A 17,013-nucleotide genomic window follows, 5' to 3' on the forward strand; every position below is an offset into this window, starting at 1 on the left:
GGGTCCAGACAGCGCTGCGTCTCGCCGGATTTCATCTGTGTGCTGCTGTTCACTTTCCACAGACATGAGGGGCTGAACATCGCTCATTATCCGGCAAAGTGACTCTAATGGGCATAAAACCCCCTTCTGTTCTTTTTGATCTGGCCATTTAACAGGTCCATCGACGCTACGTTTTTAAAAAGCATAGAACCTTGTAGTCCCCTGATAAGGAATACATTTAGAGCTGTTGTTGATTTACTAAAGATGTCTATACTGCCTTTCACGCCACCGATTGTAAAGAGACTTCTGGGCTGGAAGAAGGGCGAGCAGAACGGACAGGAGGAGAAATGGTGTGAGAAGGCAGTGAAGAGTCTGGTGAAGAAGTTGAAGAAGACAGGACAGCTGGAGGAGTTGGAGAAGGCCATCACCACCCAGAATATCAACACCAAATGCATCACTATACCGAGGTACACACTGTAGGCTGTGTTTAAAACATAGTGAGCTGCCTACCCAGATGGTAGGCATTCTGCCATTCTGAAAGCAAATTCGGTTCCCAAAAAAGGTGTCTATGTAGACACAGCTCACTCGTTTTTTCCAGATACATCCATATACAACCAATAACTGAGAGGCTAACGCTGCTAACTAGCGAAAGCCAGCGGGTATTCTCCCTTAACAGGCTTTTCTTATATTGCTTAAATTGTTAAATCGTTGAGTGCTTCTGTCAGCAGTTTATGGCGTTTGTTTGTCAGTAAACCATCTATCGTTAATTTCTTGAAGTTACACTGAAGTGAACGCGTCGTTGGCTAACGTTAGCTTGCTAAAGCAATTATTGCTTTGCGTAACGTTAGTTGCTTTTCAGTGTCATATCTCGTTTGACACAGTATCGAGAGAAGAAACATATTTTTGGTTTAGAAGTTCTCATATTTACCAGTTTCAGATTGCTAGCATTCATACAAGCACTTGTTAGCTAGCCAGAATTGATGACTATGGTGAGAAATATTCCTTACTTTTAACTGTTGAGTTGGTTTTGAAAGCTTATATTGATGGCCATAAACCTCACCCATCTATATTCATAACAGACAGACAGTTTAAGCGGCTACGATAAAGTTAAATGTTCAGGCTCGAACTAGTGAATAAAATGCCAAACACCTCTGTGTGCCAAGCTAAGCTGTTATATAACAGTCTGTGATATCTGGGGCAGACTGAGGCTTTTTTACAAATATACATTTTGAGAGCTGGACTGCTGGATTTGCAGTTTCAAACTTAAATGAATTAATGTTGAAGTAACACCATTCAGTAAATATTTAGCCAGTGGTGAAGTAAATACTATCAAAGCAATTTGCAAGTAGAGGATGTGGTGGCCCTTATGTAATTTTAATGTTATTGGGTAAATTACCTGTTGTTTTGTTTCTTTTAGTGTTACTCTAAAGTACATCGTCCATACACTGATAGCGTTATCAAATGTGTCAGTAAATCAGTGTGCAGTGCCCTGTGCCCTAGATGGTGGTGATGGAGGAGAGTAAAGCTTGTTATATCATAACCACTGTGGTAGTTCTATCCAATTGTACTCAGGACATTTTGTCATGGGTAAAAGGATTTGGAGAATTAGTAGCCCTACAGATGAAAACGCAAAGCCTGTGTGGCAGTTGAGAACAGCGATATGCATATTTTTAACTTGATGAAATCAAGTTGTATGGAGATTACATGTAATTTTCATTCAATAATTTAGATCCATTAATAGCAAGATACATTTGAAAAATCATATTGAGATTTCTAATTGAAAAAAAAAATGCTTCACATAGGTGTAGTCCAATGGCATTTAATGCATCATTTATTTTGATGAAAAAAAGGATTATCAAACATGTTTCTCGTACCACTCCCTCTGTATGTTATTGGTCAGACAAACAGATAGTCTCGCCCACACTCATGCCATTGGTTGAGTCAATGTTATTGTCTAGAGTCTCGACTGGTCGGTATTCTCAGATAAACATCAGAATAAACAGCAGTTTTTAGGGAAATCAACCCACAAATGGCTTACTAATAGCTTTCTTTGTACATTAAAGGGTTAGTTAACCCAAAAATTAAAATTAGACCCTCAAGTCATCCCAGGTGTAGAAATAAATAAAATTGGAGTTATATAAAAAATGTCCTGGCTCTTCCAAGCTTTATAATGGCAGTGACTTGTTGGGTCATTTTTGAAGTCCATAAAAGTGCATCTATCCATCATATAACTGTGGCACGTTTGTGTAAGAAAAATATCCATATTTAAAACTTTATAGACTAAAATAACTAGCTTCCGTCTGTCAGCTGTACGCAAGTCGACTTGCGCTAAAAGAGTAACCCTTGACCCTTGAACCCTTGATGCATGCGTATTGACGAATGCAGACGCGCAGAGGATAGAGCAAAACAAAACACTGGTTATGAATTAGAAGTCTAAAACTAACCCTTTAAGGTGGCACGGGATTTTGAAGTAAAAGTTTATCTCGGGTTAGAAAACTAGCTTTGTTTGTTATTAATAAATACGGCTGCTTGATTAAGCAAATTAATAATCACTGTTATTTTACTCATCGAGTTAAGAAATGTCATGTATTTATTGAACTGTCCTTTCTTTTAAATATAATTTATATACTATAATTACATATAATAACTGAAATCATTGTGAAACAGAATGCGCCATAGTAATTGTATTGTCTTGATTATCTTGTTTTCATAATTATTGGAATCCAATTATTTTCAGTAATTGAAAATATAATCTGACTAGTTTCCCAGTCCTACAAATAATGTCAAAAAGCCATGTTAAGAACATTTTCAGTCCATACAGGTCTGTGTAAACAGATGAATGGTTCAGAATCAGGTCAAGAAATCTCTGTGGGATTCCCCTGGTGACTAACATAGTGTTAATAAATAGAGGTGATATCAGCACGCGGCATTTGAGCCTTGGGTTACATCCTTGAGCACGTAAGTGCATACCTTACCATCTGTGTCGATAAGAGCCGAGAATTCCACAAATTCTGCATCGATTCTTATCTTATCTCATCTTCCAGTTGTTCTCCATGTTTAGAGATCACAGATTATGGAAGGTCAGCTGGAATTGCTTAATCGTCTCGCTGTGCTTGCTGCTTACCACTGGCATCCCACTGGGAGATTTTCTTGTTCGCCTTCTTCCCGTTTGGCTTTTGGTTTCCTCACGCATCCCTCCATTTAAAGTTCAGGAATTACTCCAGCACAAAGGCTTTGAGGCTTTTAATTCATGTGTTTGATGTCATCTAGTGTACCAAAATGATTCTCACAATATGTCAGTATCAATATTATTATTTGTGACTACACAAATATTTGTCCGATCAAATCAGGGTTTATTCTAGCTTCATACTTTAGTTTATTAACACTTGAATGTGGGTAAGATTCATTTAAAAAAGCAACATTTTGAATAAAAAAGCTGAGAAAATCACAAAGACTACGTCCGGAGCGAATCCAGAACGATTATCAAAACAGATGACAGATGTAGATGACATCCATCAACACCCCCAAAGCTTCACAGTCCTGTACCTCTTCATGGGTGAACATTTCATTCAGTAACGTTTGGCAGTTTTGATGTTGATAATGTTTGATAATCACATTATTTTACATGTACATAAGCAATGCTTTTATCACTTGTTTCTGCTGATTCTTCGCTTGTGTTTTGATCCAGAAATTCCGTACTCTCTCAGGAGATGCGTAATATCGCCCTCTACCGTATAACAGTGAAAACACGGATTGCCGGGAAAAAATATGTCAATGGCAGGAAAGTGTTGCGTCATATATTATGGAAAATTCCATCAATGGCGAGTTAAAGGTTTTCTTTGCATTTACACTGTCTATGGCATTGAAAGTGAGTTCCGATCTCTTGAACTCCAATTAGGTGTTAATTCCACTTAGGGCTGTCACTGATCAAACAATACAAGTTTCGAAAACGAAAATCGGGAATCAATTTAACCAAATATATACACTATTAATTTTAAACAAATTAAACAAATAAAAAAGATGGATTTAACAAAAGCGACCCGCTTTTATGGTGGAAGATTGGAAGTACGAAATACCCCCACTTTGCGCAGCTGGCAATGAAGTACCCGAGTGTCCCTGGGACATCAGTGCGGTCAGAGCACGTCTTCTCAACAGCTGGACATATAGTGAATAAAAAACGCTCTGCTCTGGACCCCGAAAATGTTGATCGACTTGTTTTCCTGTCCAAAAATGTGTAATATGCCTAGCCTTATTTGCACGTTTCATTAATCGCCTGCCTAGCCTAACGTTGGTTACGTTCAATAAAAAAAAAAAAACACATGGCCTGTTCTCAAGTAAGTCCATTTAAAGTTTCATTTTTGAACAGTTGTCTATAATGGATTGAATCATTACGTAACATAATTTGAGATTTTTTAATGGCCTAAATCATAAATGCAGCCCTTTTGCAGACTGCGACAGATGTTTCTAGTCCACTGTCTGTTTTGGAGAATGTTGCGGCCCTGCTTTGTTTATCCTACATGAACGTCACGTTCAATGTAGGCTAGTCCTTCAGTGAATTTGAAGTTTTATTTTCAACCTCTTTTCATGGTCTACAATCGCCTACATAGGCGAAATTTGTCACTTAGGCAGTATGTGCATTGTCAGGGACAAGAGCGACTTTTATAAAAAGCACGTCAGGATCATGAAAATTGAGGGCTGTGCCTGACATGAGCGCCTGTGTTGTTAAGTTCAACAGTTTGACCACATACATCCTGCCCCTTAAAGGAGCTTTCACACAGGAAATTAATGTGTATGCTTCTCTGTTGCATCTCTTCCCTTGTCTTCACTGCTCGTCAAGCAAACCTCCAAACTACTGTGTCATCTTTCATTTTTTTACATCTCCTGTATAAAATAAGCAAACACCCACAAAACAGCATTCAAAACATTCACCTGCATGGATGTCTCACACCCGAACTCAGACAGACTTTCTCTGTACTGTAAACACAGCCGAGAGTGTGTTTATTTAACACACTATGTGGCATGGTTATTCAGAGATCAAGAATGCAGTGTAAGGTCTGTGAAGGGCGTGGGTTGTTCTCTGGATTGCGGTTGAGTGTAAAAGGTTGGCGTTAAGCTGGTTTGAATATACTCAGCTGAGACATACAATCTGTGAGGTCCTGATGCTCCCTACACGGATTTGATTTCTGTTCTTCTGGATGAAATCTTCTCTGCATTAGTGGCCAGCTGGGCGTCAAAGGGAAGACTGCACATGTGTGCAACAGAAAAAGAGCAGGAAATCATCACCTGCTCACAGGCTTCTCTAAGTTTCTGAGGTTACACTACTTCCTGCTCCACACGCTTATTCAAACAGAGCACAGATATTCTGAGAGCCACTAACCAAAGTGACATGCTAACTGCTGAAAATGGCTTTTATTATAGAGCTTTTAATATCTGAGTTTGTCTAAATTCATGACTTTATAAAACATCTAGGTAACTCAAAATCACTGGACTGTTCATTCAGTGTTCATCCCTGAGTTATGTTTACGCATTCCAATAAATTAATAAATGAAATATTAAATACATAATGTAATAAATAATCTAAATACTTAATTAAATATAATTTTATGTTATTGAATTCTCTTATGCTCACCATGGCTGCATTTATTTGCAAAAAATACAGTGCAAACAGTAATATTATGAAATTTTATTACAATTTAAAATATCTGTTTTCTATTTAAATATATTTAAATATATATATATTCCTGTTATGTCAAAGCTGAATGTTAAGTAGCTTAATAATATTTCTTTTTGTTTTGTTTTTTTCTCATTTTCATAGCACAAATGCTATGGACAAGCTTCGAAGTTTTATACTTAGGCAAGACGTTTCAGTGTTCATCCCTGATTTATGTTTATGCATTCCAATAAATTAATAAATAAAATATTAAAAAGTAAATAGTTTAATATTTAAATATTAAATTAAAAATATACTCAATAATTTAAATATTTAATTAAATCATTAATAAAAATTGTTTATAATATTGAATTGAATGTCTCTTATGCTCACCAAGACTGCGTTTATTTAAAAAAACAAATAATGCTATTATGAAATATTATTACAATTTAAGTTTTAATTACAGTTTTCTATTTGAATATATTTTAAAACATTTTATTCCTGTGATGTCAAAGCTGAATGTTCAGCAGCTATTACTCAATTCTTCAGTGTCACATGATCTTTCAGAAATAATACAAATATAATAAAAATTTAATAAATCAAAATTAATAAAAATAAATCAAAAGAACCCATCCTCAAGTAATTTTCTGTCCATAATTTGTGATTATTATTAAGCGTCTAGTTATATTTAACAAAAAAATGTTTTGTTTTTTCTCATTTTCATATCACAAATGCTATGGACAGGTTTCGAAGTTTAATACTAAGGCCCTGTTTTACACTAGTGCATTTTCGTTTTAACACGTCGTTTTAAAATGAAAACGATCCTCATCCATACTGCCGTTTCCACTGCATTTCAGAAACGATCTCCGTCCACACTACACGTAACATGACCATTCATGCACTGGGCATGCAAGTACAAGTGTAAACAGTTGCCGATTGCTCTAATAATAGCTTGCTTTTTGCACATGTAGGCTGCTGCAGAATTACAAAATGTAGAGTTTAACTGCACAATGGCTGCTAAAAAGGACAACAAAGTCAGCAAAGCTGACATGTTATTGTTTATACGGTCATCGAGGCTGGTCTGTTACAGAACCGTAGAGAGAGACGGCTCTGGTCTGTTATTGTTGTGTTCCGGTAGTGTAATAGTCATATGATATGGCCTTGACGAATCAGGGAGCGAATGTGGGCAGCCACACCTTCACTTTCAAAAGTCTCATGCTACGTCCCAATTCGCCTACTTATACTACGCCCTAAAAGAATGTACTCTTTTTGTGAAGAAAAAGTAGATACTTTTGAGTGTGTAGCAGAAGAGTAGGCAACCTTTGGGACATACAGTGCTACTTTATCATCTTTAATGGACGCTCTGTCGCTTAGTTACATGCATCCTGTCACCATAAACTGAAATGTTGTAGCGCGTTGATCTGCCAGTTGTTTTTTAGGCCCTGGTCAATTCTAGGCTTGACTACTGCAATGCGCTTCTGGCTGGACTTCCATCGTGTGCGATCAAGATGCTTCAAATGATTCAGAATGCAGCGGCACGTCTTGTCTTCAACGAGCCCAAAAGGGCCCATGTCACACCTCTCTTCAGCTCTCTGCACTGGCTACCACTCGCTGCTCGCATCAAGTTCAAGGCGTTGATGCTTGCTTACAGATCCACCACAAGCTCAGCACCCGCATACTTCGACTCGCTCCTACGAGTCTACATCCCCACCAAAAGCCTTCGTTCAGCAAATGAGCACCGGCTCGTGGTACCACCACAGAGAGGCATGAAATCCCTTTCCAGAACCTTTTCGTTCACTGTTCCTTGCTGGTGGGATGATCTCCCCACCTCCATCCGGAATGCAGAATCGCTTACAACATTAAAAAAAACAAATCTCCTCCGTGAGCACTTAACCTCATCTTAAAAAAAAAAAAAAAAAAGTTGTTTTCTCTATGCCCTCCCTATTCTAGCTTATGCTACCCTAAGCAATGTCCAAAACGTAGTATTTTTGCCTCTTCATGACGGATCGCTTCCAGTATTCCTCAGTTGTAAGTCGCTTTGGATAAAAGCGTCCGCTAAATTAATAAATGTGAATGTATTTAGGATGGATATTATGCAAATTGGGAAGCACTATCAGTTTTGGTCCGTCCACACTGAAACGCATCCCCGGAGTTTTCAAATAAAACAGGGTCTGCAGTGTTTCCAAAAGTCTCCGGAGTAGTGTTGACACCAAACGTAACCGTAGCAAAAGTTATGCATTTTAAAACGAAAACGCTAGCCTGACGTCGTCATACTCAGATTCTAGTCAGAATATGATTCTGATACTGCTCCATTGGGCTGTGATTATGGGGTGTGTTTCAACCAAACCAGGAAAAAAAATGCCTCTGCACTCAATTCGATAGACCTACAACCAATCAGAGCAACGGAGCGACGCATAGTTGTCAACAGAACTCAACTGCACACACGCTGGAAGAAGTAGAAGAAGAAGATGAATTTAAGGATACACAGAGTACTTATATTACCAACACGTCACGATCACGATCATCATTTTTGAGAGATATAGTGAAGGTGAATGCATTTATGAATAAGTTCTCTGTTTAGGATTAGAACGAATTCAACCCAAGCGCTCTTTGGCGACGTGGATGATTACGTTACTGTTGATCATCTGTCTATCATCGTATAAAGCCCGCCCTGACAATTTGATTGGTCCGAACAGCTCTGGTACGAGCATAGTTGCTCCACAACGAATCAAGTCCAGACCAAACTTCCCGACCTCAGATGTTGTGGGCAGCTGGCATCCAGGCTACAAAAACGCACTAGTATAAACAGGTCCTAAGTAGGGAAGCACTGAAATGAAAATTCTGGGTGAAACCGAAACACTTGGCTGAAAAATTTGACAAAAAATGCTTTTTTAAAGTTATTTATTTCTTATTTAAAAAGTTTTTTTTCCGTATAATTGTATTAATATTACACTTTATAATGAAATTCAATTGTTTTAATGATACTGAATTTAAAAAATACAAGCCAATAAAATAAAATAACCACACCTTTATCGAAAGTAGCACACTAAAATTGGACAGAAAATGTATTAATATTAAATATAAATATATTATTCTTTATTTAGTTCTATGAAACAGAATCAGATTTAACAGATTTATTTTTTGACCAGTTATCCAAATAATGAATAGTCCTATTGTTATCAGAGCATGTGAGCAGATAGCGGGGAGCCATGTTACCGCACATGGCTATTGCAAACAGAAACAAGTACAGTACAATAATTTCCTTAAATGGAGTAGTCGGCAGCATAAAAAGTTCCGTGGCAAAACAGGTTAGAATTGAGGTCAAGTTAGGGGCCATGATGATGACTAATGGATTCAGTGTGACTCCACAGATGCGAATTGTGTGAGATAGGCCTATGTGGGAGAACAACAAACACTGCTGCTCGAAGAGGAAGCTCTGAGGTTACTGGTGAGACACTACCTGTCTTCCCTCCTCAACTCTCTCTGGTTCCATTTTTTGATTTAAAACTCCCGTTTTATTTGCCGTGTTGATTTCTGGTTTTAGTCATGTTGTTGTTGTGTATGACGCCAGTGTTGATTTTAGAGAGGCAGTGTGTGTACAGGAGGGGGTGGGACAGAAAAGGCTGCTCTTGGCTTTGACAGAAGGGTGAATGAGTTCTAGTGTGTGACTTTCAGGTCAGTCTGGAGGTCAGAATGACTTGAACAGAAGGAATTGGAATTGTGTGTCTGTTTTCAGCTGAGCTGTGGCGGTGGCTGTGGGAGACTCCGGGACTTTGCTTTGTCTCCGTGGACTGAGTCAGACAATGGGATAATCTGTCTTCTCTTTGTCAGGTCGCAAACTCACAGAGGGTCTGGTCAACAGCTTTTTGTGCCTTGCCCCGATGTTGCATTCAAGCCATATGCAGTTTGCTGACTTATTTCTTTAAATGGGATTTTGGTGTAGATGATGAAAGAGCGAATTAAAGGAATAGTTCACCCAAAAAAGGCACGCTGTTATTTTCCCTGTGATACGCAAGAGCATTTTTTGAAAAGTAATCAGGCAGCTTATAGAGTTTCTAGTGACTAGACTCCAAATATCCTGAAATGTTACTTTATGTAAAATCTTCCCTTCTCTAGTTCTCCAATATGGTTTAATGATGTAATTGGCATCCAACCTGATGCAATCCAATGAAAGGCTCCATTTTTAAAGCTACAGTCGAGGGCAAGATTTGCAGTTACTTAAATTTCACACAAAACTAACATATTGCTTCAGAAGAGTTGTGATGGTTGTGCAGTGTTGTTGTAATTCCTAGAGCTTGACAGATGTGGTCCACCTATGAACTTCTGTGTAAAGATTCTTCATATTCTCCTTTTGTGCTCCATGGAAAGAAATATAACATTCCATTTTGGAATGACAAGAGTGGCTAAATAATGTAGTCGACCACTACTTTTAAGTGCTATTGGGTTAAAGCTAAATGTACATACATATTACATAAATGTCTGTATTTGCCTGTCTGGCAAATACAAACATTTCTAGTGCAGAATGCTGGCATTCATGCTGCTGGTGCATAGTTGAATGACTAGGCAAACATTACATTGGAAAAGTGTGCAGGCGCTCGTCTCGGTGTCTGCTCTGCCACGCTGTCTTTCCCCTCGTTCTGAACTCAAGCCATGTACTTCCTCTAAATTCACTCACTCACTTTCTCTGTTCATCTTCTGTCAGTCCTCTGAGCCTGAGCTTTTTAACGAATTAGGATAATCCCGATGTAGGGTGAAAATGCATTATTGTGATGAAATTCATTAGCAACGGCTGTCATGGTGCATAGACCACAATAGTATGAGGATGATTCATGCTTTCTCTGCGGCTTTCTCTTCTCACAGCCGGTGACCTCTCCCCCCTGTATGAAAATAAGGCCTGATTCACTTTCCACTAAAAGGGTCTCTCTTGCACCATTCGAATATCCCGACTTCTGCAAAAAATGCAAGTGCAAGGCTATTAAAAGACTCACAGGGCAAGATTTATAGGGCTTTCACTTTAATTACGTTGTACATTAGTGTAATAAGGCACATTATGTTTTAGAAACATTTTAACTGAATGTTTTTTAGCATATGCAATTATTATACTATTATACTAATTTAATGAATCTGTTACAAACCATTAACCATTCCATCGCCCCCCTTTAATAATTAACTAAACAAAAACATTACTATTTATTTACATATTTTTCTTTATAAAAAATATAAAAATCTGCTTGGGGTAATTAAATGTAACAAATCATGTAAAAATGTATCATCTTTTATTTGAAAATCAAGCAATATTTTTATCAAACTTTGATGATTGCCTTAATCCTTTAAACAACTCAGAAGATAGTGCTCAACGATAGTACTACAATGTATAAAAATCACCTTTCAAGTTGATAATATATATTACATCAGTATATGAGAGTCAAATTGGATGACTACAGGGACTCATCTCAAGATCACTCATTTAATAGTTCATCTATTGCCAAAATTATGAAAAATAGAAAATGTTTGAAATTATTTAAATAAGGAATGTCAGAATCAGAATGCGTAGTTTGTACATAAAAAATGTCTGTGAAAACCAACACGTTGAACGATGTTCACTAACCTGACAAAGTTTTTCAATTGAATTGGCATTTATTCTCTTTAGCATGCAGTGTGAAGTATTTCACTCAGTTCCCTGATTCAATTTCAGCGAGTAACAAACAAATTTATACTTGCGTGCTTTATGTATTACGTACGTTATCGTCTCTGACAGACAGCATATTGAAGCCGCTTAGGCTGCCACTTTTCCCCTCTTCTTGGAAAGCGATGACGTAGTCAAAACATCTGGTAGTGTGGGTTTTTCAGGAAATTTGGGTACTCATTGGACCTCTGCTTCTCGTACAGTAAAAATACTATTGTGTATTGTGCATGTTATTTTTTGACAGACATCGATGTTGTAATATTCAAATGATGTGGAATTGTAAACAGATAGATCGTGAGGTAATAATTATTTATTTCTTAGTTGGCAAGTATTCAGTGAAGTGATAGCAAAAATGTTACATTCAGCTCTCGCAGATTCGTTGACTTTGGACCAGGAAAGGAGTGGTTTTGACACACATAGTTGTTTTTTAGGGCTGTAATCAACCAAAGAAAATCTTGGTCGACTGAAGTCCTGAAATTTTCGACTAAAAATCGACTAATAATGACGTTAGGAAAAAAAACGTTAAATGAATAAGCTGCGCACTGTGCGCAGTATTTGGTAGCCTTGTTGTCTGCATAAATGAATTATAAATAAACATAAAAAACTAGAAGGCTATTTGCAGTATATTAAATAGTTTTTGAGCTGATTATTTTGCACTGAAATGAGTCTGACGGCTCTGACAGCGTCACATCAAGTGCACCTGCGCAATATCATAGCCTATGATTTCCTAAAATATAGTACTATGTTGTCAACTACATATCATCACAAGAACTTTTGTGGAATATGCAACATAATTTAGACAATTGTTTTTGTCATATGTATTATAATAACTGACAGACAGTATAATTTCAGCCGCTCTGTGCAGCTCAAACATATGAGCTCAGCTCAGCTTCGCGGCTGAGACACGAATAGACTATTAACTTAAAGCTTTTACTCGTAAACACAAAAGGCACGTCCACTTTAATAAAAAAGGAATATTTATTAAACAAGCCAGATCAAGAGCAGAAAAAACACTCACAATTAAATAAATAATATAAGTTACAGAAAACTAGCCTTCTTCAATCTGTCGCTCTTCTCCAGTGGGTTGGGCTAATCGAAAAGAAGTGGAAACAATGGGGGTGTTCTGGGGGTGCTCTGTTACCTGTGAAACAGGGGTGCTCTGAAAACACCCCCATTAGTAATTAGTGCTTTCCACCTGATTAAATGAACGCGGCGCAGCAAAATTAATGAAATGAACGCGGCAAAAAAACGACCAATCAGAATTTTAGTCGAGCCAGAACGTATCGACCAGTAATCGACTACGGTAATCGACCGGGATATTACAGCCCTATTGTTTTTATTGTCTCTTAACAAAAATATTTTATTTAAATCCATTAAAATGCAGATCCTGTTGTAAATAATAGTGAAATATCACTTGTTAAAACTGTTGTTCCATTACTACCCCTTAGCATATTTTGGCTCGTATATATATTTCTATGTATTTCTTTTTAATTAGAGTACTGTTTATTACAACAACACTTTGTAATTACACATATTTAGATATCATGGGCCGCAAGTACATAATGACATAAAAACATAATGGTTACTAGCACAGTTCTTAGTTTGAATGGACATTACTAAATGATGACTCACTGAAGAACTTCTTGAATTTAGTGATTCAGTGAGCAAGTGACTCAAACCAGTAATATCTTTATGATAAAAAAAAACAGCTCATACGAGTCATTCATTCTTGAATTGACTTTTCTAGTCATGCTGTAAGTTTAGTGTTCTCTCACCATTAAGAAGGTAGAATGGTTCTTGTGTTAATTATGAACTTTTATGGGACTGGTTGTTTAATTGTCTCCTGAACTGTATGTGCAGGTCTCTGGATGGCCGTCTGCAGGTATCTCACAGAAAAGGCCTCCCCCATGTGATCTACTGCCGGCTGTGGCGCTGGCCTGACCTGCAGTCCCACCATGAACTGCGTGCCGTAGACTTGTGCGAGTTTGCTTTCTACATGAAGAAGGACGAGGTGTGTGTGAACCCTTACCACTACCAACGTGTTGAGACACCAGGTAAGACCCAGTTGTTCCATATTAAATTTTTCGTGTGAAACTAATTTGAGTTATTTATTGGGATAAATTTGTCCCCCCCTGTGTGTGTGTGCAGTTTTGCCTCCGGTCCTCGTTCCTCGGCATGCTGACATCCCCACAGACTTCCCTCCGCTGGATGATTACTCCATCCCTGAGAACACCATATTCCCAGCGGGCATTGAGCCTCCGAGCAACTATATACCGGGTGACAAACATGTTTTCTGTTTTCTCTCTAAAAATCACACATTAACTTTCACCCAGACATGCCCTCAGGACTACACAACAGACATTACTCACTCTAGCACACACACACACACACACACACACGCTGGTTCATAGCCACATCTGCTTGAGTTGATTTTGTCGTGTCTCAGTTAGTTTAAGCTGTTTTGTCAAAATCAAAGTGTTTAGTCTGGCGCCTTAATACAGTTAGTAAAACACAAGGAGAGATCAAAGTGCGGATCCCATGACTGGTAACAGCATATTGAGGCTCAAGACGATTGGTGTTAAAAGTGTTTCACATGACTTGAATGAAAGAATTCTTCTTTCCAGGTAGACCTTCTCACTATAAGACACATTTGGAGTGTGGCATTTGAGTAAAGTGCTTCATAAAGCCAAGCTCATGCTACAAAGAGAACTTTCTCATACTTTAATGGACTACTTGCACTGAGCTTTGTGACGCACTTCCGTTTTGAAATAGTACAACTTTATTTCTGGTTATGCATATTTTGAATGTGCTGTAGTCACCGAGTTGACTAAATGCCACCTAAAATCCCTAAAAGTCTGCAAGAAGATTTAAGACACTTCAGAGAAAGGAGAAGAGATATTCTGATGATTCCAAACTCAAGGGAACATGAAGTTTTATTCCAACTAAGCCAATCTGAGAAAGCAGCGGCTGTTGAACATGCGCAATTATTTCACCACAGGGTGTCAGTGCTCGTCTAAACTAGTAACCGCGTTTCTGAAGTGTGTGAGACGAACATGTATTTATTTGAATGAAATATTTTAGTCACATTTTTCATTGTCAATCATTTTACTGTATGTAATTTATATGTTCATGCCCAAAATGCTTGCCTAATATTCAAAGTAGTTGCCTGTCATTCTCCTCTACACTGTGTGCGTCACTGTTTAAGTTTAGTTTAATATTTAATATCTTTAAATTTATTTAAGGCACATACCGTGCATTCATTCATTCAAATATTTTAAAAGACTGTAATAAGAGCACCAGCGCACACAACCAATCCTTTTTATCAGTTAAAATCATTTTAACGCGGAGAACAAGATTAATTGTTTTAATCAATTGACAGCCATAAAATGTAGTAAAAATCTCTTCTCATGTATGTAGGTGCGCTGAAGGCTGTTACCGGAAACTCCTGAGTTGTAATAAATAGTTGTGCAAGTAGTCCATTCTAGACTATAGTTGGATCCGCACGATTTTGGCTTTGATACAGTTTCAGCCTGATAATTAAGGCTGTAAATAAATGGTCAACACAACACTATCTGTTGAATATTTAAATATTTGCTTTGCAGGGAGATCAAATTATGTCTTGTATTGTATTTGACATAGGTGAGGTGCTTAATAACACGTCACTACATTTATGTTTCAGAGACCCCTCCTCCAGGCTACCTAAGTGAGGATGGGGAAACCAGTGACCACCAAATGAACCACAGCATGGACACAGGTTAGAGATCTGAGATCTCAAACAAGCAGTTGCTATTAGATACCAGAGCTGAATATATTTGTTTATAATTTTCTAATTAAATTTTTTTCAGGTTCCCCAAATCTTTCACCCAACCCTGTCTCTCCTGCAAATAGCAACCTAGGTAAGATCCCAGATTGTTAGAGTGATGTAAATGTATTATAGGTTTGGAGAGCATCAGAGACTTCTATACGATTAAAAAATCGTATAGACCGTAAACTTTAAAAAGATAGGCCTAATGATTAGAGAGTCAGACTGGTAACCCAAAATGTGTGGGTTCGATTCTCAATACCGGCGGGAAATTACTGAGCAAGGCACCTAACTCGCAATCGCTCTCCGGGCACCACAGCAAAAAATTACTGCCCACTGATCCGGGTGTGTGTGTCCTGTCCAAGGTCGGCAGTGTGTGTGTGTTCACTAACTTGGATGGGTTAAATGCAGAGGACATATTCCGAGTATGGGTTACCATACTTTGCCTTCATGTCACTAATTACCAGATTGTCAGAGTGATATAGATTACCAAACGTTTGTACACCTTTACTATTATTCTAACATGTGGAAAATAGTAATAGTAAAGTTGTCAAATTAATAAAATAATACTAATGTTAGTATATGTATTATACTTGAAAGTATATGTATATGCATTATAATCTTGTAGAAGCCATTTTACACTTCAAGTTTTTCACATTTTGCTGCAAAATGCGGTAACTTTGGCTTTAATTTTCTGCACCTTTCCCTTTGCATATGTGGCTGTAGTTGGTTTGTTCCATAAAAACAATCATCTCCTTCAAAAGTGTTTGTTGTGGTGGGAACCCTGGAGAGTCAGACTGATTTCTGTAAGTACTCCACCCCACTGTGAGTCGGAGTTTAATCTGGCTGGATTATCTCTGACATATTATCTCCATAACGTCGGTCCTCCTGCCTGGTCCTGTGTGAGGTGATTAGTGAGAATGGAAGTCTGCTTCAGTGAGCGCATGAGAAAACACTAGGACAAGTCGCTGCCTGTAAAACGGATGAGTAACGTCACCAGCATCCTGTACCATCTCCATTAAAGGGTTCGTTCACCCAAAAATAAAAATTATGTCATTAATTACTCACCCTCATGTCGTTCGACACCCGTAAGACCTCCGTTCATCTTCGGAGCACAAATGAAGATATTTTTGTTGAAAGCTGATGGCTGAGAAAGGCTTCAGATAGGCCTCCATTGGCATTCAGTACATTTACACTCCCAAGCCCCATAAAAGGCACTTAAAACGTTGTTACAAAGTCCATCTCACCACAGTGGCTCTACAATAATTTTACGATGCGACGACAATAGTATTGTGCGCAAAAAAAATCAAAATAACACCTTTATCCAACTTGTTCTTGTCTTCCGTGTATGCCTCCACGACGCATGCGCGAGAATATGACACAGATCCGGCGTTCGGACACATGACCCAGAAGCGATTTGTTTACAAGCAGAGGAAGACCCGCCGCGTCTAAGCTGTTGGATTCTACATTGATCGTGCTTTAGGTCTTGGCGTAGTGCTCAAATGGGACTAAAGTGTGCATTCCATGGATTCCCGAACGCCGGCGCTACGTCATATTCTCGCGCATGCGTCGTGGAGGCACACACGGAAGACAAGAAGAGGTTGAATAAAGTCGTTATTTAGATTTTTTTTTTGCCGCACAAAAACTATTGTCGTCGCTTCGTAAAATTATTGTAGAGCCACAGTGGTGAGATGGACTTTGTAACGACGTTTTAAGTGCCTTTTATGGGTCTTGTGAGTGTAAATGTACTGAATGCCAATGGAGGCCTATCTAAAGCTTTTCTCAGCCATGAACTTTCAACAAAAATATCTTCATTTGTGTTCCGAAGATGGTCTTACGGGTGTCGAACGACATGAGGTTGAGTAATTAATGACAGAATTTTCATTTTTGGGTGAA

The 17,013-nt window shown here is 38.1% G+C and overlaps 1 protein-coding gene across 2 annotated transcripts in view; it reads left to right on the forward strand.

Annotated features, from left to right (window-relative positions):
* smad3b (SMAD family member 3b) overlaps positions 1 to 17,013 on the forward strand; it is a 23,042-nt gene continuing 6,029 nt past the window's right edge. For both annotated transcript variants that reach the window (XR_013817232.1, XM_079825743.1), the window contains exons 1-5: positions 1 to 446; positions 13,176 to 13,369; positions 13,464 to 13,592; positions 14,995 to 15,069; positions 15,161 to 15,211. Coding sequence is in view for 1 of the 2 variants with exons in the window: in XM_079825743.1 (XP_079681869.1) it covers positions 244 to 446; positions 13,176 to 13,369; positions 13,464 to 13,592; positions 14,995 to 15,069; positions 15,161 to 15,211 (652 nt within the window). In the remaining variant the exon portion in view is untranslated. The remainder of the gene's footprint in view (positions 447 to 13,175; positions 13,370 to 13,463; positions 13,593 to 14,994; positions 15,070 to 15,160; positions 15,212 to 17,013) is intronic.

Source organism: Gobio gobio (assembly GCF_949357685.1).
Source record: "Gobio gobio genome assembly, chromosome: 9".
Lineage (NCBI taxonomy): Eukaryota > Metazoa > Chordata > Actinopteri > Cypriniformes > Gobionidae > Gobio > Gobio gobio.